Source organism: Pipistrellus hanaki, assembly GCF_964339955.1.
Source record: "Pipistrellus hanaki genome assembly, chromosome: 2".
NCBI lineage: Eukaryota > Metazoa > Chordata > Mammalia > Chiroptera > Vespertilionidae > Pipistrellus > Pipistrellus hanaki.
This window is the reverse complement of record NC_140504.1, coordinates 170,220,749-170,239,797: the sequence shown is the minus strand read 5'-3', so window position 1 is coordinate 170,239,797 and position 19,049 is coordinate 170,220,749. Positions and strand designations below refer to the sequence as shown.

General features: G+C 56.8%; 1 protein-coding gene across 3 annotated transcripts in view; it reads right to left on the bottom strand.

The window, feature by feature from the left end:
- ACOT11 (acyl-CoA thioesterase 11) overlaps positions 1-18,317 on the bottom strand; it is a gene marked incomplete at its 3' end in the record, with an annotated part of 53,078 nt that extends 34,761 nt beyond the window's left edge. For 2 of the 3 annotated variants that reach the window (XM_084874568.1, XM_084874569.1), the window contains exons 1-2: positions 18,193-18,287; positions 11,709-11,823 (exon numbers count right to left, since the gene is read on the bottom strand). In XM_084874568.1, the coding sequence (XP_084730694.1) occupies positions 11,709-11,750 (42 nt within the window). In that variant the 5' untranslated portion in view covers positions 11,751-11,823; positions 18,193-18,287. Of the gene's footprint in view, positions 1-11,708; positions 11,824-18,192 lie in introns of all 3 variants that reach the window. The other variant, XM_084874570.1, reaches the window with a different exon arrangement.
- Between the last annotated feature and the right edge of the window lie 732 nt (positions 18,318-19,049).

Below are 19,049 nucleotides of genomic sequence, written 5' to 3'. Positions count from 1 at the left end.
TGCCCCAGGAGGGACAGTGAGGGGCTGGGCTACCTTTGACCTGAGTGGTAGGCCTCTAGCTGTAAATCTAAGGACTGGCTGGGTCAGAGGACAGGAAGGGTCCTAGTGAGGTATAAAACCAAGATCAGATAGGGATGGACAAGGTTAGAAAGAGGCCAATTCTGGCTGTGGATCAGCATAGATCCTTCTTTTATACATATACTAGAGGCCCAGTGCACAAAATTCATGCACTCGGGTGGGGTTGGGGTGTCCCTCAGGCTGGCCTGTGCCCTCTCAGGGGATATGTGACTGCTGTAGAGGCAGGAGAGGCTCCTGCCACTGCCACTGTGCTCACAGTGCACTGACCACCAGGAGATAGCTCCTGCCTTGAGCGTCTGCCCCCTGATGGTCAGTGTGTGTAATCGCGGCCGGTCATTTCACCACATGCCAAAACCGGCTCTTCAACATCTCCTGAAGGGTCCCGGATTGCAAGAGGGCACAGGCCAAGCCGAGGGACTCCACTGGTGCACAATTGGGGCTTGGAAGGGGAGTGACACGAGAGGTTGGACCAGGGAGGGACCATGGGAGGACTCTAGGGCATGTCTGGCCCATCTTGCTCAGTCCCTATCTACCAGACCCCAGCAGAAAGCTGAGTGTCTGTTCCTTGGTGGTCACAGTGCATGTCATAGCAACTGGTCAACAGGTCAACTGTCTGCCCTCTGGTAGTCAGTGTACAACATAGCAAGCAGTTGAGTGGCCTTAGCATATCATTAGCATATTAAGCTTTGATTGGTTGAACATCTGACCAGACAACTGGACACTTAGCATTTAGGCTTTTATTATGTAGGATTTTTTATTGATTTCAGAGAGAAAAGGAATGGGAGAGAGAGAAACATCAATGATGAGAGAGAATCATTGATTGGCCCCAATCAGCCGGACCCCACCTATGTACAAATTCATGTACCAGACCTCTAGTAAACAAATAAAGGAATAAAATAATTTTAGAGAATGAAAAGTGCTACCCAAAAAAATAATAAAAGTGGTGGATGTGCTGCAACCGGTTTGGCTCAATGGATAGAGCGTCGGCCTGAAGACTGAGAGGTCCCGGGTTCAATTCCGGTCAAGGGCATGTACCTTGGTTGCGGGCACATCCCCAGTAAAGGGTGTGCAAGAGGCAGCTGACCGATGATTCTCTCTCATCGATGTTTCTAACTCTCTATCCCTCTCTCTTCCTCTCTGTAAAGAAATCAATAAAATATATATTTTTTTAAATGGTGGATGTGACAAAGAGAGAAGGTGGTGGATGGGAGGAGCTAATGTGGGTTGGGTAATCAAGATGTGAGTGAAGAACAAAAAGGAGTGAATTTTGCACGGCTCGGGGGACACAGGTTGGGTCAGGGGAACAGAGAGTACAAAGATCCCAGGAGGGACAAGGACAGGCTTGGCTGCCAGAGGAACAGCGGGGTGGCCCGGGCGCTGGAGTGGTGTCAGGGAGGGGGCATGTGGGAAATGCAGCCAGGGGAACAGACAAGTGGGGCCATTGTCACCCAAAGCCTCGTAGGTTCCAGTGGAATTTGGAGTTTCCTCCAAGTGCGATGGGAGGAACTGGAAGCTGGAAGTGGAGAGGGAGGTGACCTGACCTGCATTTTAAGATCACTCTGCTGCTGTGTCGGGGTGGGTTAGAGGGTGAGAGAGAAAGCAGGGAGACTCCTCATGGGCCCCTGCCATCCAGGGAAGGTGATGGAGTTCAGGCTGGGCTAGGAACACTGGAGAGGCAGAGAGATGATGGCCCCAGGGAAAACTAGGAGGTGGGGCAGGCAGTGCTGACGGATTCCACACCTGAGCATGAGAGAGAGGGAGGATGCAGGCAGGACCCAGGTTTTGGACACATGGCTGGTGAGTGACGGTGCTGGTTACTGAGTTGGGGTGACTGGGGAGAAATAAGTAGGGGATGGAATCAAGAATTTTTGATATCCTATTAAACACGTAAAGAGAAGTGTCAAGGAGGCAACAATGTTCAAGTTTGGAGGCCACTGGTGAAGAGCTGTAGCTGGAGACATGAGAGTATATGGGCATTTAAGGTCCACAGGACAATGGTAAGATATGTACACAGATAATAATTTAATTAAAAAAATAAGGATAAAAAAAAGGGGGCGGGGGGGCTGAAACCTGTTTGGCTCAGTGGATAGAGCGTCAGCCTTCGGACTGAAAAGTCCCAGGTTCGATTCTGGTCAAGGGCATGTACCTTGGTTGCGGGCACAACCCCATGGGTGTGCAAGAGGCAGCTTATCGATGTTTCTTTCTCATCGATGTTTCTAACTTTCTATCCCTCTCTCTTCCTCTCTAAAAAAATCAATAAAAATATATTTAAAAAAAAAAAAAAAAAGGTCCACAGGAGTCTGCAGCTGTGGTCGGTCACATATGGCTGCTAATCCTTTGCTGCTATTCCCTGGGACAGGTCAAGTCTAACCCTCCCCCACGTGTTGTGACATTTCACCTGGTGACTTCTGAGACTGGATATGAGAAGCCTGGCAGCTTCCATTCAGGCCTCTGGAGCCCTTGCTCTGGTGAGCAGCTGCCAGGTGGGAAGTCTGAGACCATCATACAAAAAAGGCCCCACGTTGGTGCTGGGAATGACAGTTCCAGTGAGGCCCAGCCTTCTGGTCATGCCAAGTGGCCAGATACCCACAGTGCCATCTTGAGCTCCCTAGGCCAGCCGACCCACCAACTGAACACCCCCAAGTAACCTTTGATGGCGTAATCTCCATCAACGCCACGTAGAGCAGAACAGTCACCCAGCTAAGCCCTGCCCAGTGTTTAACAAACAAGATCCTATATAATAAAAGCCTAATATGCAAATTGTCCCCTCGACCTGGAGTTCTACCAGGAGTTTAACCATTCACTATGATGAGTCCTGACCACCAGGGGGAGACATGGAACATGGCAGGCATGAACAACATGGCACTGGCAGTGGGTAGCAGTGGAGGCACTGCCGGCTCTGACAAGAGTGGGACTGCAGCAGGATGGTGGAGTGGGTGAGTGGGCAGCGCCAGGTCAAGGCAGGTGTGAACAGGGCCTGATTGCCCTGCCAATCACCCCACAGATGGCAAACAGAGGCAGGGCCACCGCCCAGCTCCCAGGCGCTGAGGGAGCTGGGCAGAGGCCCGATGACTCAGGCGAAAGGGGGTGCACAGGGACCAGGGTCCCAGGTGTTGCCCAGGGCCCAGAGGTCCATGCCAGATGCTCACGCTTCGATCACACCACACCCATGCACAAATTTCATACACCAGGTCTCTAGTCTCAAAATATAATAAAATGGTTCTTGTTTTAAGCCACTAAGTTTTGGGGGTAGTTTGTCACACAACATAGCAACCAGGACAGACATCGTCTGAAGAGAGAGCCAAGACAGAGCTATTTAGAGGTAGGGTCGGAGGAGGACCTTGTGACGTAGACTGAGAAGGGGCACTGGGTGAGGTAGGAGGAGTCCCAGGAGGGGTGGACCTCCGAAGGAGGGGGCTGCTGGTCCATAGGCACCGAGCAGTCAAGGCAGATGGGAGAGAAACTATGAGGGAGCTGGAGGAGGGAGGGTGGAGAGAGAGGGGAGCCCAGTTAGAGTGAATTAGAGAAAGGAGGAGGGGTAAAGAAGTGGAAAACTTTCAGAGATATCTGTGAGGAAGGGGAGCGAAGAAGCAAGATAGCCGTTGGAAGGGTACACGGGGACAGGGCTGGGAGCTACGAGAGCTCATTTGCCTGCTGATGGGACAGAGCAAGTAGGAGAGGGGTCCCCCCGAGCCGGAGAGCTGCCTGCAGAACAGGGGCTGCCCAAGAATTGCCCTTGCAGAAGCTCAAAGATCCCTTTTCCGATATTGCTGGCAGCCATTTATTGTGCCTACTGTGTGCCAGGCCAGTCCTTGGGGGTCCTTTAATTCTCAGCTCCCCTCTGAAGCAGGAGCCCTCAGTTTATCGCTGAGAAGAAAGAAACTCGGGAGTCATGGGGAGATCCACCCAAGGACACGTGGCCAGGAAAAGACAGAGGCGAGGCTGAACTTGGGTTCTCTGACTCCGGAGGGGGATGCCAGTCCGGAGGGAGATCCAGTCACCAGCCCAGGGGAACTTCTGAGACAGAGCCTGGCACCCTGGAGGCCCTCCATGGGCGGCCTCCCAGAGCCTCAGACGCCCAGGTGGTATGGAGAAAAACGGGAAGGGGGTGGTCTCTGGCCTGTCCATCCACCTGGGCGGCACCCCCACATCACCACCCCACTACCCCACCACCTCACCACGGCCGATCCACAGGCGGAGCAGGCTCCGAAGGGCCTCCCAGCCTCCTGCCTGCCCAGCGGACATCAGTCTGTGCAGTGGACAACCTGGGCCCGGCTGCCGGAAGCTCTCGGTCTTCAGAAGCCAGGTGGGGCCCTGGGGGTGGGGACTGGCACTCAGTCTCAGGAGGCCCTCAGGGTGCGGTGGAGGGAGCCGGGAAGCAATTCTGTGCTTGTTTTCTCCCCGTTTTCCTCAGGGGAGGAGTCCCTCCCGCTGACCTCAAGTCATTTAATCCTCAGCCCCTTCTTCTCCCCCCGCCTCTTCCCCACGCATCCCACTGCTCTCAAGGCCTGCAGGCACTCCATGTAACCTCAGGAACCCATCTCTGTGTAATGCCAGCATGGAATAGGCCTGCTTAGCTCAAAACAGGCTCAAATGACTGGGACCATTATCAGCCCCGAGTCCCCCACGTTACAGGTGAGGAAAGGGGCTGGGAAAGGCGAGCTGCTGCTCACCAATCCACAGCCAGCAGGAGTCTTCGGACTCCACACCACCCTTCCGGGCCTCCCACCGCGCACAGGCACCGAGAAGGAGAGAAGCGGGTCTCTCCACACCGCCCTCCCTTCCCGAGGAATCAAGGAAATGGGACCCACCTGGTGGAGCTCAGCCGGGAGTGTGCAGGCACCTGAGGCTCCTCTGGGAAGGCTGAAGGGGCACTCCCTTCCGACCGCTAATCAGTTTCAGGCCTGGGAGCCGGGCCACACCCCCAGGGGCGGGTCACAGCCCGCTCCAGAGGTCACACATAGGACAAGGACAAGGAGTGAGGAGATCTGGGGTTGGGCTGGCAGCGCCACCCACAATGAGCAACAGGTTCCCCGCTTGGTGAAGACTCCACCTGCCCTGAGGCCACGCTCACGCTGGCAGGCAAGACCCCTGAGCCCCTGAGCCCCTGAACCCCTCCCCCAGCATCCCCTCCTGCCCCAGGGCAGGAGCAAGCAGACCAGGTACAGCAGTGACCAAATGAGGACACAGGGCACACCTTGAGGGCAGGGGGCCAGCCCCGTGTCTCCGCAGAGTCCCAGTGTCTCAGTACAATTTCCCAGCTTTATTGAGATGTGGTTGGCAAATAAAAATGATACGTGTTATTTAGGTTGCACAATGTGATGTTTTAATATACATATACATTGTGAAACGATTGCCGCAAATCAAAAGGTGCTTAATACTGACATTAATTAGTGAACGTCTGATTTGCTGAGGGCAAATTACTACTATTCAAGAAGCCCCGGGCAGGATGGATGTACAGATCACATGGGTGAGGGGTCACTGCCGAATTCTCTCCCCATTTCTATGGAACGGGCTCTTTCCCGCACAGCTGTCTCTCCTCCAGGGATCCCGGCCTGTCCCCGAGGCTGTGCGGGGCCGCCTCTGGGCCTCCCGCCGCCTCAGCCTGGCCACACCATGCTGTCGTCATCGGCCTGTTCCTCTCTGTCTCCCCGGGGAAGATCCACGGGGGGCCCCTGAGGACAGGTCCAGTCTGACTCCTCCCTGCGTCCCCAAAGCTCCAGACTCTGGTTGTTTCCATCCCTGCCCTGACGTCACCCCGACCTGCAAGGAAGCTGCCCCCGGGAATGGCAGGGGCACGCAGGCCCTGCCAGGGAGCCTCCGGCCAGCCGCCCGCCAGCACCATCTGTCCCCGGAGCCACCAGGCAGCACTGTCCGTGCCCCCGCCAGCCAGGTCGGCCCAGGACAAGAGCCCTCAGCCCCAGCAGGGGCCCCTCTCGGCAGCAGCCCCGGGTCAGACCTGGGATTCTCTAACTGGCCCAGAGCGACTCAGTGCCAGGGCCTGGGTGTTCCTGCCTATAAAGCCAGATGAATACCAGCAGTTGCACAGAGCAGTGGGGAGATTTAAACACGCCTGACTCTCAGCAGGTCCTCAACAAGAGGTAGCTTTCACCTTCTCAGCTGACCCGCCGGCCCTGTTACCCATCCACTGAGGAAACTGAAGTCCCGATGAGGTGAGAAGGGCCAATGCAGTGTCCACCATGGCCCATTAGGTGCCAAGTTCTTCTTTTTAAAAATATATTTTATTGATTTTTCACAGAGAGGAAGAGAGAGGGACAGATAGTCAGAAACATCGATGACAGAGAAACATCAATCAGCTGCCTCCTGCACCCCCCCCACCCCCCCGCCCCACTGGGGATGTGCCCGCAACCCATGTACATGCCCTTGACCAGAATCGAACCCGGGACCCTTTAGTCCGCAAGCCGACGCTCTATCCCCTGAGCCAAACCGGTTTCGGCTAGGTGCCAAGTTCTACCATCCTCCAAAGCCTTTCAGCTCACCAATAGCCTATCCCAGTGTTTGGCAAACTCATGAGTCAACAGAGCCAAATATCAACAGTACAACGATTGAAATTTCTTTTGGGAGCCAAATTTTTTTTTAAACTTAAACTTCTTCTAACACCACTTCTTCAACATAGACTCGCCCAGGCCGTGGTATTTTTGTGGAAGGGCCACACTCAAGGGGCCAAAGAGTTGCATGTGGCTCGCGAGCCGCAGTTTGCCGACCACGGGCCTAGCAAGATCTGCGGGAAGACCTGCTCCCACATGAGGCAACTGAGGCCCAGAGTGAAATGAGTTAGTGTCTCCAAGGCGGGTCTCTGGGCGCTCGCAGTGTGGGCAGCGTGGCGGTGAGCCCCACCACCCAGGGGCGCCAGGAATGCCAGCTCGGCCCGCCTGGACCAGGCACAGGTGAAGGCAGTGGAGCGCCTCCCTGGACGCTGGTGTGCGCGAGGCGGGGGCAGGTGGGCAGCCCTGGATCGGCACCGTCAGTGTGAGAAGGTGGGCAGAGGAGGCTCGGGTGGTGGGTGGGTCTGAGTATGACAGACAGTGAACCCACATTTTGGGTGCAGAGGCCCCGGATGCCTCTCTGGTCAAGACAGGGGCTGGAAAGGGGTCCCAGCCTCACTGGTAGAGGTTCTGAGTCCCTCGCCAGCCTTACAAGCCCGGGCACATCATCTCACTTCTTGGTACCTCCTCGGTGCCAGGGGGCTGATCCTATTGCCCAACTACGTGTTGTGAGCGGCAGGGGTGGATGGGAAGGCGGCTGGGACCTTCGGAGAGGGTGCTGGCCATTCAGAGAAGCACCGTGAGGGTGTGCTGCCTTGGTCCCTGAGCTCAGGGTGCAGGGACTGCGTACCGTGGCACCAGCCTGGGGGGCCAGGGAGTCCTCAAGGAGTGCACGGTCAGCTGAAACCGGTTTGGCTCAGTGGATAGAGCGTCGGCCTGCGGACTGAAAGGCCTCAGGTTCGATTCCAGTCAAGGGCATGTACAATAGCTTGGCTGCGGGCACATTCCCCAGTAGGGGGTGTGCAGCAGGCAGCTGATGGATGATTCTCTCTCATCGATGTTTCTGTCTATCCCTCTCTCTTCCTCTCTGTAAAAAGTCAATAAAATATATATTTTTTAAAACAAAACAAAAGGAATGCACAGTCTGGTGGGCAGGACTATATAACCCAGGGTATCCCAGACCTCAAACAGGTCCCAGTCTGCTTCGTGGCAGCCGCGTCTCAGCCCCTCCAGCTGTGCTGCCCTCGCTCACTCCACTCAAGCCACAGGGCCCCCTTCGGCTGCTCAGACGCACCAAGCTCCCCCACCTTGGAGCCCGCAGCTGAATGCTGTTCCCTCTGCCTGCAATGCTCTTCCCCCAGGTCCGCCCACAGCTGCCTCCTTCTCGGCGGCTAGGTTTTACCCAGCGATCACCGGCACACAGAGCTCCTGCCCTCTCTCATTATTCTCTCTCTTCTCTGTCCTCCAGGCAGCCCGGGTCCAATCTCGGCAGTGCCACTTCCTGGCTGTGTGACCTTGCGCAAGTTACTTAACCTCTCTGCCTCAGTGTCATCTTTAAGGCTGGCACAAAGCTACTATCTGCTGCCGAGTTGTTAGAAGGAATGGCATGCTTGGCACATAGCTAGCACTTGTGTGGCACTCACCCTACCGTTACTGACACTCAGGCACTGGACAAGGAATCAGCTTTTCCTTCTGTATTTCGTTGACTGTCCTGTCTCTCGGTCTCCCTCATCAGCGGTAGCCCCACACCACAGCCTGGGCTCATCCCAGTGTACTCAGCACCTGACACATGCTGATCCTGTGGAGAGAACAACTGACGTCAGGAAGACATCCTAAGGAGAATGCCATTGATTCTGGGAGCAGGCAGGATGGAATTGGAATGGGAGATGAGGGCCACGCTGGGTCTTAAAAGATAAAGAAGAGTCCTCCAGGGCGGACTAAGGACGCTACGGTGTCTGCCCCTGGCTGGGGCTGAGGTTCAAATGTAAGTGTCTGAGCCTTGCCTCTTCCTCCAGGAAGCCTTCTGGGACCTCTTCAGCCTGCGTCTGAGCGCCCATCGTCACTCCTTCTTCCAGTAGCTTTTGCACTCCTACATTTAATGGGCGTGTCATTTTACGTCTATGGTTCTCCCTTCCATCCCCGCACGGGGGGGTCCTCAATCGGATGACCCCTGCCATTCATTGTCGGGACCAACCTCAAGGTGATGCACAGCCCCTTCACGAACACCCAGACCCCTAGGATGGCAAGGCGGGTGGTGGCCTCAGGGACACCCAGAGGTGGGGAAAGCCTGGTCCAAGGTTATAGGAGAGCAATGGGGCGAGGATAAACTAATCCAGGGCTATCCAACCTCCCCGCATCTGAACCAGACCCCTAATGCGGCTGGAGTTTGGGGGTGGGAAGGCGCACCTCCAGCTTCCTCGGGTCCCAGGGGAAGCAGTGGGTCGCCACAGAGTGTGGGCAGCAGCATGTGGGTCTGTGGGTTCCTGCCAGCAGCACAGGGCTTCTCGGAAGAGCTGGACAAACAGTTTCACTCCGTTTCCACAGGAAATTAAGTTCCTGGGCCCCAAATGGATACCGGGAACTGACCTGAGCCAGGCTAGAACTCATGCTGAGCAGGGAGACCCCGCCTCCCACTGAGCTGCCCAGTGTCCAGTGTAGACTGACCCCTGGATGGGAGACGGGAGGACAGGGGGACCTTTCCAGCAGACACAGATGCTCAGTGCTCCTCCGGCCCCCTGCCCCAGCTTGACAGCAGACCCACCACCTCCCTCATCCAGTCACTTCCTCCCTGAAGCCCTCTCCCCCTCCCAGACTCCCTCCCTCGCACCTGCGGAGTGCTTGCTGAGTGCCCGGTGGTGGGCAGAAGCCAGAACATCCCATCTCTACAATGCCTGCTACCTGCAGAGCCCCACGGTACTTCCCAACCACATGTTTACGTGCCAGCCCCACCCCTGTAAGGTGAGGCCCCCCTTTGTTCCCAGTGAAGAGCTGGGCGGGAGGGGTGGGGGGCGGGATTGGTTTGCTTGCTTTTCATTCAAAATGGCTTTGATAACAGCCCAGAAAACAGGCCCCACGTCTGTATTCCAGGGGAACTTAGGGAATTCAGGAGGGAAAATAAGGGAGTCCAAGGAGATCTGCCATGTAGGCAACGGGTCAAAGGTGGCAATCCAGGCCGGAGTGTTCTCCGCCGGCGCGCGGTCACCCGGGTCACCTTGCAGGTCCACTTCCACGCCCCGCAACCGGCTCCCCGCCCAGACTCAGTGCGGGTGCAGCAGAGGCATGCCCGGGGCTCGAGTCGGGATGTGTGGGTTGGAATCCCAGCCGGGCTTTCATCGGGCTGAGCCTCAGGTTCCTAAGAGCTCAGACTCGGGAGCCAAATGTGAGTTCGTGTTCAAATCTCAGCTCTGCCCCTTCCTACCAGCGTAACCTGGGCAAGTCACTCAACTTCCCGTTTCCTCACCTGGGACGTGGGGATGGCAGACTTACCAGCCTCCCGGAGAGCGGAGTGAGGTAATTTATGCATGGTCTGGGGCCGGGCATGGCCAGCGCTGTGTAAGAAACTGCCAGAAGAGGAGTGTTCTCTTCGTAAAACAGTGATACACCCTCCCCGGCTGCCTTCTCCCGGCGACTGATGAGGATGAAAGAGTCAAGCCAACGGGAGAAGAGTTCAAGAGGATGGAACGTAAGAGAAGCCACAGACGGCCCCAGCCACCTGGAAGCCGCTCTCTGCCTTGGGCTCAGGGAACAGGAGGGAGACACCCTGGGCCTTGCTTCCCACTTGCCGGCGCCCACCTGGGCACTGAGAATCCCCTGGGGCTTTGGCCCTGCCCAGCACTGCGCCTCGGAGAACTCACTGGCTGATGGAAGAGACTTACTTGCAAGTCTGCCACACAGTCCAGGGCGAGAAGGGACTAACACAGAGGCTCGCTGTGCTGAGAGAAATCTGGGAAGGCTTCTCAGAGGAGGCAGCGTCTGAGCTGAGATCTGAGGGCTCAAAAGCACCTCCCCCGGGAAGCCAGTAGCAGGGGGCGAGAGGAGGCTGGGGGGTATCCCTCCAGCAGGAAGTGCAGTATGTACAACAGCGCGAGGAGAGAACAAGGTTGGTATGCTGAGGCAGGGGCAAGCCGTGCAGGAGGGCTGCCATCCTAGATGCAGAGGGGAGGGCAGGGGGAGAGGGGGAGGGAGAGATAGGCAGAGCACATTGCCCAAGTCCTGTGGTATCAAGTAAGCAATGTGGACATCATGCTGAAGGCAGCCATCGGAGAAGGTGAGGAATCGCCGCGTACTTTTTGGACGCGGCCCGCAGGGGCAGGTGGGGCGGGGGCTGGCTGGGAGACCGGGAGCCAGGCGGGAGGCTGCATGGAGCCCAAGCTCAGTGGTGATCATGCAGATGGGAGGGGAGGCAGGGAGTGGGTAAGAGATTTCTTTACTTGCCCCCGCCCCTTTGAAAAAGGCCTTTCCTGAAAACATCCTCAGGGGCCACCCCCTCTACGCCCTGAACCCTCCTCCCTCTGTTCCCCAGACCAAAAGCCGGCTGAGCACTGTCTCGTGCCTCCGCATCTAATCTCAGCTCCAAAGTCCCTGGTAAGAGGTTCCCGGGAAACGTTCGCGAGGTCACCTTGCAGGGCGCGTGTCACCAGCCCTCACTCAGTCCTGCACTTGCTCCCCCAAGAGCTTAGAGCTCCCCAGAACCCCGGCTTCACCCTGTCGCACTGGCCCACACCCCGAGCCCCTGAACTCTGAGACCACACAGCCACAGAGCTCGTGTGTCCTGCAGAAACTCACACAGGCCCCTGCAGGGACACACACACACACACACACACACACACACACACAAACAGAATCCCAAACACAAAGAACATGCGGAACACGATTGCTCTCCGCACAGCCCGCCCTGGGGAGCCAGCAGCCCCCGGGGCTGGTGTGGGAGCGGGCTGCTATTCATAAAACCAGCCCAGGGTCCTGCGATCCCTCTTTCCAAAAGAGGGTGAGAAAACGGCCCGCGGACAATGAGAGAGGAGACCTAGAACTTCTGACTTAAAATGGAAACTTCAGTTCTCCTCCGGGATCCCCAGATGATCCCCGCCCCTTTGCCTGCCACCCGCCCCGGCACCCCTTCCGTACCTTGCGCAGCTGATTTCCGACATTCTGCACATTCTGCATCATTGTGGCCGAGACCCCGCTAGCCAGCCGGCAGCACGCGCGGGCCGCAGCTCCCTCCGAGAGAGACGCGAGTCACCTGAGCAACAGTCGCCGGCTCCATATGAAGCCTGTGGGCAGTCTCCTCCCGCTCCTCCTCCCGAGCTCCCGCCCCCGCCGAGCCCAGGTCCCAGCCTCCTCGCAGACTGCCCTCTGCCCCCCCCCTCCTGGAGCCCCCCCACGCACAGCAGCTCCTGTGTCTGCCCCGAGGACAGGAAGGAAAGAGCTGCCAGCTGGGGCACAGCCACCTCAGGGGGCCCTGTGCCCGCCCACTGGGCTCCTGGCAGGACACTCACTTTGCTTCCAGCCAGACTGAGTCACCCCCCTTTCCAGCCCTTAAGTCCTCCCCAATGGGGTCTTTTGGCTCTGGGGTCGCTCCCAGGGGCCCGGAAGCTCCAGATCCCCAGCCCCAGGCTGGCAGACTGCTGAACCTCCGTGTGCAAGGGATCAGGTGGGGAGGTGGCAGGAGGCCAGGGAGCTGCCAGCAAGTCCCGGAGAGATACCAGAGCCACCTGCTAGGACTCTTCACCCTTGGGAGTGCTGCTCCCCCGCCTCCGCTCCAGGCTGCTGGCACCCAGCCACTGCTGGCCAGGCACAGGGCACACCCCTCACTGCCTCAAAATAGGTGGCATGACTTTTCTAAAAGTGGCGCCTGCCACATCCCACCCCATGGGCTCCACAAGACTCAGCCCCTGGGCACCCCTCCTAGCCCCTCTGGAGCCACCACTGCCTGGGAGACCACCAGGATTTCCCCTTCTCCCTCTCACTCCAGCAAGAGGCTTGGTGAGGAGGCCTGGAAGCTCGTGTGGGACTGCTTATGACAGGGCAATAAGACACCGAGCTCACAGGCTGAGGGATAAAGAGGGGTGGCCATCCAGGCAGGGGGGCTGGATGGACAAGTGGATCCGAACTAATAATGAGATCCTCATGATACCGGAGCACCTACTGTGTGCCAGGCCCCACCTTGGTCCTCGTTCTCACCCCACCAGAGGTCCCTTGGGGAAGGTAGGTGACGGGCCTCACGGGGTATAGCTATTTTTTAAAATATATTTATTGATTTTTTTTTTTTTTACAGAGAGGAAGAGAGAGGGATAGAGAGTTAGAAACATCGATGATGAGAGAGAAACATCGATCAGCTGCCTCTTGCATACCCACTACTGGGGATGTGCCCGCAACCAAGGTACATGCCCTTGACCGGAATCGAACCCAGGACCTTTCAGTCTGCAGTCTGACACTCTATCCACTGAGCCAAACCGGTTTCGGCGGCATAGCTATTGAGTGTGGAGCTGCACTGGCACAGAGGTCACCCTGATTCCGAGGCCTCTGCCCTTCCCTGTGCCCCTCTGTTTCATTCACCACATATCGCGGCCTGCCTGCCCTGGGCCTGGGGCTCCGGGGCTCTGGGCCTGGTTCTTTCACACACGCGCTATGTGACTGTGGGTATGCTCCCTCCTCCCTCTGAGCCTCCCTGCTCTAGGAGTCAAGGACCCGTGTCCCCCCCTATGAGCTCAGGTCTTGCTCTCAAATTGTTTATGGTCTGTCAGCAGTTTAGTGTCTACAGACAGAAAGTAAAGTCACACCTCAAAGACTGCAAGGTGGTCCAAGGATGGCCCTTGGGGTTAGGGCAAGCCCAGAGGCTTCCTGGAGGAGGCGGTGCCAGAGCTGGTCTACAGATCGAATGGGGCCTTGGCCAGCCTTTCTCAGTGATTAGCGCATTGGCCCTTGGACTGAAGGGTCCCAGGTCTGGTTCCCAGTCAGGGGCATGTACCTCAGTTACAGGTTCGATCCCCAGTCTTGGTCCGGGCACGTTTGGGAGGCAACCAATTGATGTGTCTCTCTCCCGTCAATGTTCGGTCAGGGCACGTCCAGGGCGTGCAGAAAGCAGCCAATCAATTATTCTCTCTCACCATTGATGTTTTTGTCTTTCTCTCCCTCTTCCTTCCTCTTGAAATCAATAAAAAGAGGCTGGCCAGGCTGAGCAGAGGGGTGAGGGAAGGCCTGCCAGGACAGAAGAGGGTGCTGCCATAGGCAGTGCGGATGCCCACTTTGCAGAAAAAAGCGGGGTGTCTGTCGAGGAGACCCTCTAATGCCAGGCAACAGGGTTTAGGCATCGAGAAGCCTCTGAGAATGACAAACATGCTCAGCCATGTAAAAGCCATGTGAGGTGAGCAGGACAGGTGTCATGAGACTCCCTGGATGGTAAGGAAACGAGCACAGAGAGGGGCCAGTTCACATCACTCAACCGCCTGGACTCCGGCAGGCAGCCGGGAGGGTCTCGGGCTCTCGCTATGCCGATGAGGGAGTGACCCCCAGCGAGCCTCCGACCCCTCCCTACCCTCTCCTGGGAACGGTGGTGGCTCAGACTCACCGCTCTCAGTCTAGTCCCTCATCTTACAGACGAAAACATGAAGGCCCAGAAGTGAAAAGTGAGCCCCCCAAAGTCACGCTGCGAGGAGGGCGTCCAGAGGCACCGCTCTGACCTCAGATGGAGAGCCCTGTCCATCCCCTCCCACAACACGGCATCCAATGAGAGAGGCCGCAGGGAGACCTCTGAGAGGCTGTCTTTCCGGCAGGGGCCATCAGCACGACGATCAGGAACAGTAACAGAGGCCCCTCCCACCCACAGAGGACTCTCTGCTCTCTGCTCTTTATTACAGAACCGACGCCTGTGTCTCGTCAGCAGTTCTGCTCAGGGTGGCAAGCCAGTGACTATTTCCATGGATACCTGCCTCCCTTTCCCACCAGACCCAGACCAGGGCCCTACATGCCAGAAACATGAAACACGCCTGCACGAATCACAGCCTTGGAAAGGCAGACCGAGAGAGGCCATACGCCATAGCTAGGCCAGTGGGCCTCAGACTTCAGCATCAAAACCAGTCCGAGGGCTTGGTGGATACAGCCTGCTGGGCCGGCTCCAGGAGAGCCCTAGGAGCGGCATTTCTTTTTTCTTTCTTTCTTTCTTTTTTTAATTTATTTTAGAGGACATTTATTAAAGCTTGGGATAGTGAAACAAGGAATGGCCTAGGTTGACAGGAGAAGGACCAGGTGGGAAAATGAGCCTTGGGGGGACTGCCTTAGCTCACTAAGAAGTCAGAGAAAAGGGGGCCATGGGGAGAGGTTCAAGAGGTTTGCTTGGGACGAACTGCCACTTCCCACTGCTGCCCTGGTTGCAAGACTCCTGGGGTCCCCCAGAGTTTAGGAGATGCATCCCTGTGGGGAGAAGAGAGGAGCGGCATTTCTAACAAGATCCCAAGGGATGCTGACTTTGCTGGTGCCCTGGTACTTTGAGATCCAGTGAGCGAGGTCAGCCCTCCCTTTTACAGCTGGGGAGGATGAGGCCCAGAGATCTCAAAGCAGCTCCTGACGGTATATCAACAGCAGCAGCACCATCATCATCATCAAGCCCTGCTGACCCGCCCAGCACTGCGCACGCACTCCATGCCCCTCGCCGGCGTGGGCCTCGCCCGGAGAGGAAGGTACTGTGATCATCCTCTGACAGGGGAGAAAATGAAAGCAAAGAGTCATCTGTCCAAAGTTACACAGTTGAAGAGTCATCAGCAGGATCTGAACCCTGATCTAAATCTGTAGCCCACAGGTTCAAACACCACGCTACACAGCTCTGGTTAGAGCTTAAGCTGGTCAAGGAATCTCCAGAGGTCCCCAATCCCAGTTGGTTCATTCCTGGTGTGGGGTGAGCTGTGGTCGCTCAGTCCAAAGGCCTGGTCCTCGAGGGGGCCTCTGCGGTGCCCTGCATCTCAGAAAGCCTGCCATGCTTCCCCTTCTCCCCCCCAATCCTCACCCGGGGATAATTTTCCATTGATACTTGAGAGAGTGGAAGCGAGGGGGAGAGACACTGAGAGAGAAACATCAATGTGAGGGAGACTCATCGATTGGTTACCTCCCACACCCCTCACCCCAACCAGGGCCAGGATCGAGCCTGCAACCAAGGTGCATGCCCTTGACCAGAATCGAACACTGGACTCTTCAGGCCGATGCTCTAGCCACTGAGCCGAACCGACAGGGCGAAAGCCTCCCTCGTAAGCCCGGTGAGCCCAGAGTATTTTCTCCACAAATAATTCTTTTCCCACATAACATCCTTCATGTGGCCCCACCAAAGGGGCCTTCCTGGCTGGAGGGCAAATGTTTGCGTTAATCCTTCAGGTCCACATCCCAGCTCGACTTCCCCATTCAATGACAAAACAATGGAAAAAATCTCCATCTATATTCCACGGTGATGCTGCATTGTCACCGTCTGTCTCCACCATCAGACTGGGAACTTGTCTCCACCATCAGACTGGGAACGCAAAGGGCAGGGACCTCATCTGAGTCATGAGTTCTCAGCACAGTGCCCGCCCGGAGCAAGGGTTTAGTGACTAAATGATAAGAAAGGAAGGGAGGGAGGGAGGGAAGGAAAAAAAAAGGAAGGGAGGGAGGGAGGAGTATAGGAGCAAATGAAGAAATGAATTAGTGAATAACCAAACTCCCAGGAATTCCCTCTGCTGGGCCTTTTTGTTTTCCCAAATAGGACCACAGGCTTTCTAAGTAGGAGGGGACCTCTGACAGCATCCATTCCGGCTCCCACTCTTGGCACTGCCCTAGCTGAACCGTCCATGGGCCAGAACCTATAGCTCTACCCACCACACACATACCCCTAGTGTAAGGTGACCAGACGGTCCCGATTTTTAACAATTTGTCCCACGTCCCGGGGCGTTTTAAAAAAGTCCCGATTTTCCAAAAATAGGGACTGTCCCGCCAAAAGCGGGACGTCTGGTCACCTTACCCTAGTGCCCAGCCTCCACTTGCATAGCTCCCAGACCAAGAGCTCGCTCCGTCTAAGGCTGCCTGTACAATTAAGGAGTTCTACCAGGCAGGTGGGTCTTGCTGTCAACCCATGACCATGGCTCTAGGTCGCCCAGAACACGGCGGCTCCCTGGCCTGTGGCATTGGCAGAGATGTGGGAGCACACGTCCTGTCCTCTGCCTGGCCCTGGCCCCCCTGTCCAGACTTACAGCTTCTGGTCTTCTCAAGCCAGGAGCAGGGCTCCCCAGGGTGCCGCCCACACCTGGGATTCCCTCCGTTCCTGCTGTTCTCTCCATGCTGATGCCCTCTGATAACTCCACTTCCCAACCCTGCCCCCAGCAAGGCCCGGCTCACGTGCACCACCTCCAGGAAGTCTTTTGGGCCCCTCCTAGGTGGAAATCACATCCTCTCCCCCTGTGCCCTGTCCCCTCACACAAACACACACACTGCACAGCCCTTTCTTTCTCTCTCCTGCTGTTTTTTCTCTAAGATTGGGCTGGCTTATGTTAATTTCTCCTTCTTGACCATGAGCAAGCTGGCAGTGTTGAGTCATCAGGGTATCCTGCCGCTCCCACTGAATATTCAGGACCTTGATCAATAGTAGATGTTCAGTGTCCAAAGAATGAAAGAATGAGTAATTGAACGGGAAAGAACAAGGGAATGTGTGAGTGAATGGAAGTAAATATATGTATGAATGAATGAATGAATGAATGAACGAATGCATTAAAGAATGCAAGTATGTTGTCATCCTCTCCTATTCTCCAAGATGAAGACTCTCAGTTCTTTCTGGGGGGGCCCCTAGGCATGGCATGACACAATAAAGGAAGTTGTGGGATGAATGGGGAGGAGGGCAGAAGGGTGGAACAGAGGAAGGAGGTAGTGATACCAGCAAGATAGGAAGCTGAGGTGAGCTAAACACTGCTTCAAGGCCAGGCCCCGCCCAGACCACACACTGCGCGTTCTGGAGGAGCTGGGTGAGGAGAGCAGCGAGCAACCTGTTCAATGCTGCAGGGGTGAGAAGACGGAGCTGTAGGGGTTGGGCGGAGGGAATGCTAACCAGAGTCAGGATGCCGTCCAGCCAGCCCCGAACTCCCTGCTGCCCAGCGGGCTCAAACATGCCCGCCCTCCCCTTCTCTCACACATCCTCCCGTGGAGGCTGAACCCCCTCCTTGGCCCAGCTGCTCGGGGTCTGGGCCAAGCCTGACTTCCTCCATTGGGTCCTTGCAAGAAAGTTACTCACAACGTGGGCTAGTGCTTCCCAACACACACACACACACACACACACACACACACACAGTGCCCACGTGAGTCAGCAGTGGCTTCACACACCCTGGACTCTGAGTCTTGTGCCCTTAGGCCCTCCCTCCCCAGGGCCAGCCTCCTCCATCCTACTGAGAGGCCTGCCCATCCCAGCTCAAACCCCAGATGCCGCTGCCCCAGCCCGCCCAAGCACAAGTGCACCGGGCACTGCCTGGACCCGGGTAGAGGCGGGTCTACTAGGTAAGGTGCTGGGACGGAGGAGGAGCCCACAGCAGGAGGAGCCCAGGGAAGGTGGCTCTTCGGAGACAGAGGGAAGTGGGGGAGCGACTGCCGGTGGTTGGGCCCTTACCCAAGTGGTGGGACACTGTAGTCCCACAGCTTGCAGGAGGAGCCGAAGGGGAACCACGGCGAAGCAGCCGCTGGAGAGGCTCTGACACAGGCATCCAGGCCGCAGAGCAGGGGCTCCTGGGGGAGGCTGCAGGAGGCTGGAAGGAGGCACAGGAAGCAGGCGGGCAGAGGCACGGGAGGGGCGGGGCGCTGGGTGAGTTCCCGGAGGAGCCGGGTCCCCTCTCCTCCCCCTCACGGGAGCGGGTGGAGCACCCCACCCCCTCCGCGGGCTGCTGAGCCTGCGGTTCACAAAGGCCCAGGCACCCGCTGGCGCCAGACACTCCGCCCCGCGAGGCAGGCGTCAATCCGAGTGCACCGGCCGGGCCACGTGGAGCAGGCAGGACAGGCGCACAAAAGCTAAACCAGCCCCTCGCCCTCTTAAATAGTAACACCAATTCGTTTACACTTTTACAGAGCAGAGCACCTACTATGTGCCAAACACTACAGAGCACCTACTATGTGTCAAACACTCCGGCTGGGTGCTGGGATGAGGTTCTGAGCCCGAGGCACCGCCTTTGCATGTCTTTCTGTGTGTCCACAGGGGGACGGGGGGAGGGGGGGGGGAATTGGGGAGTCTGGAAAGAAGAAAGAACATAGATACCATCTATGATCTCTCTTCCCTCAGAGAATCCCTGTTGATATTTTGGGGTCTGTGCTTCCAGCTAGACTAGAGCTGAAAGATGTAGACATGCTGCCTGGGGGAGATGGAGGCACCCCTCCTCCTCCCATTGCGTATACTAGTATGTATATACACGATGTGATATGATATGAAATATATAACATATGATGCGATCATACACATGGAGGAGCTGCCTGGAA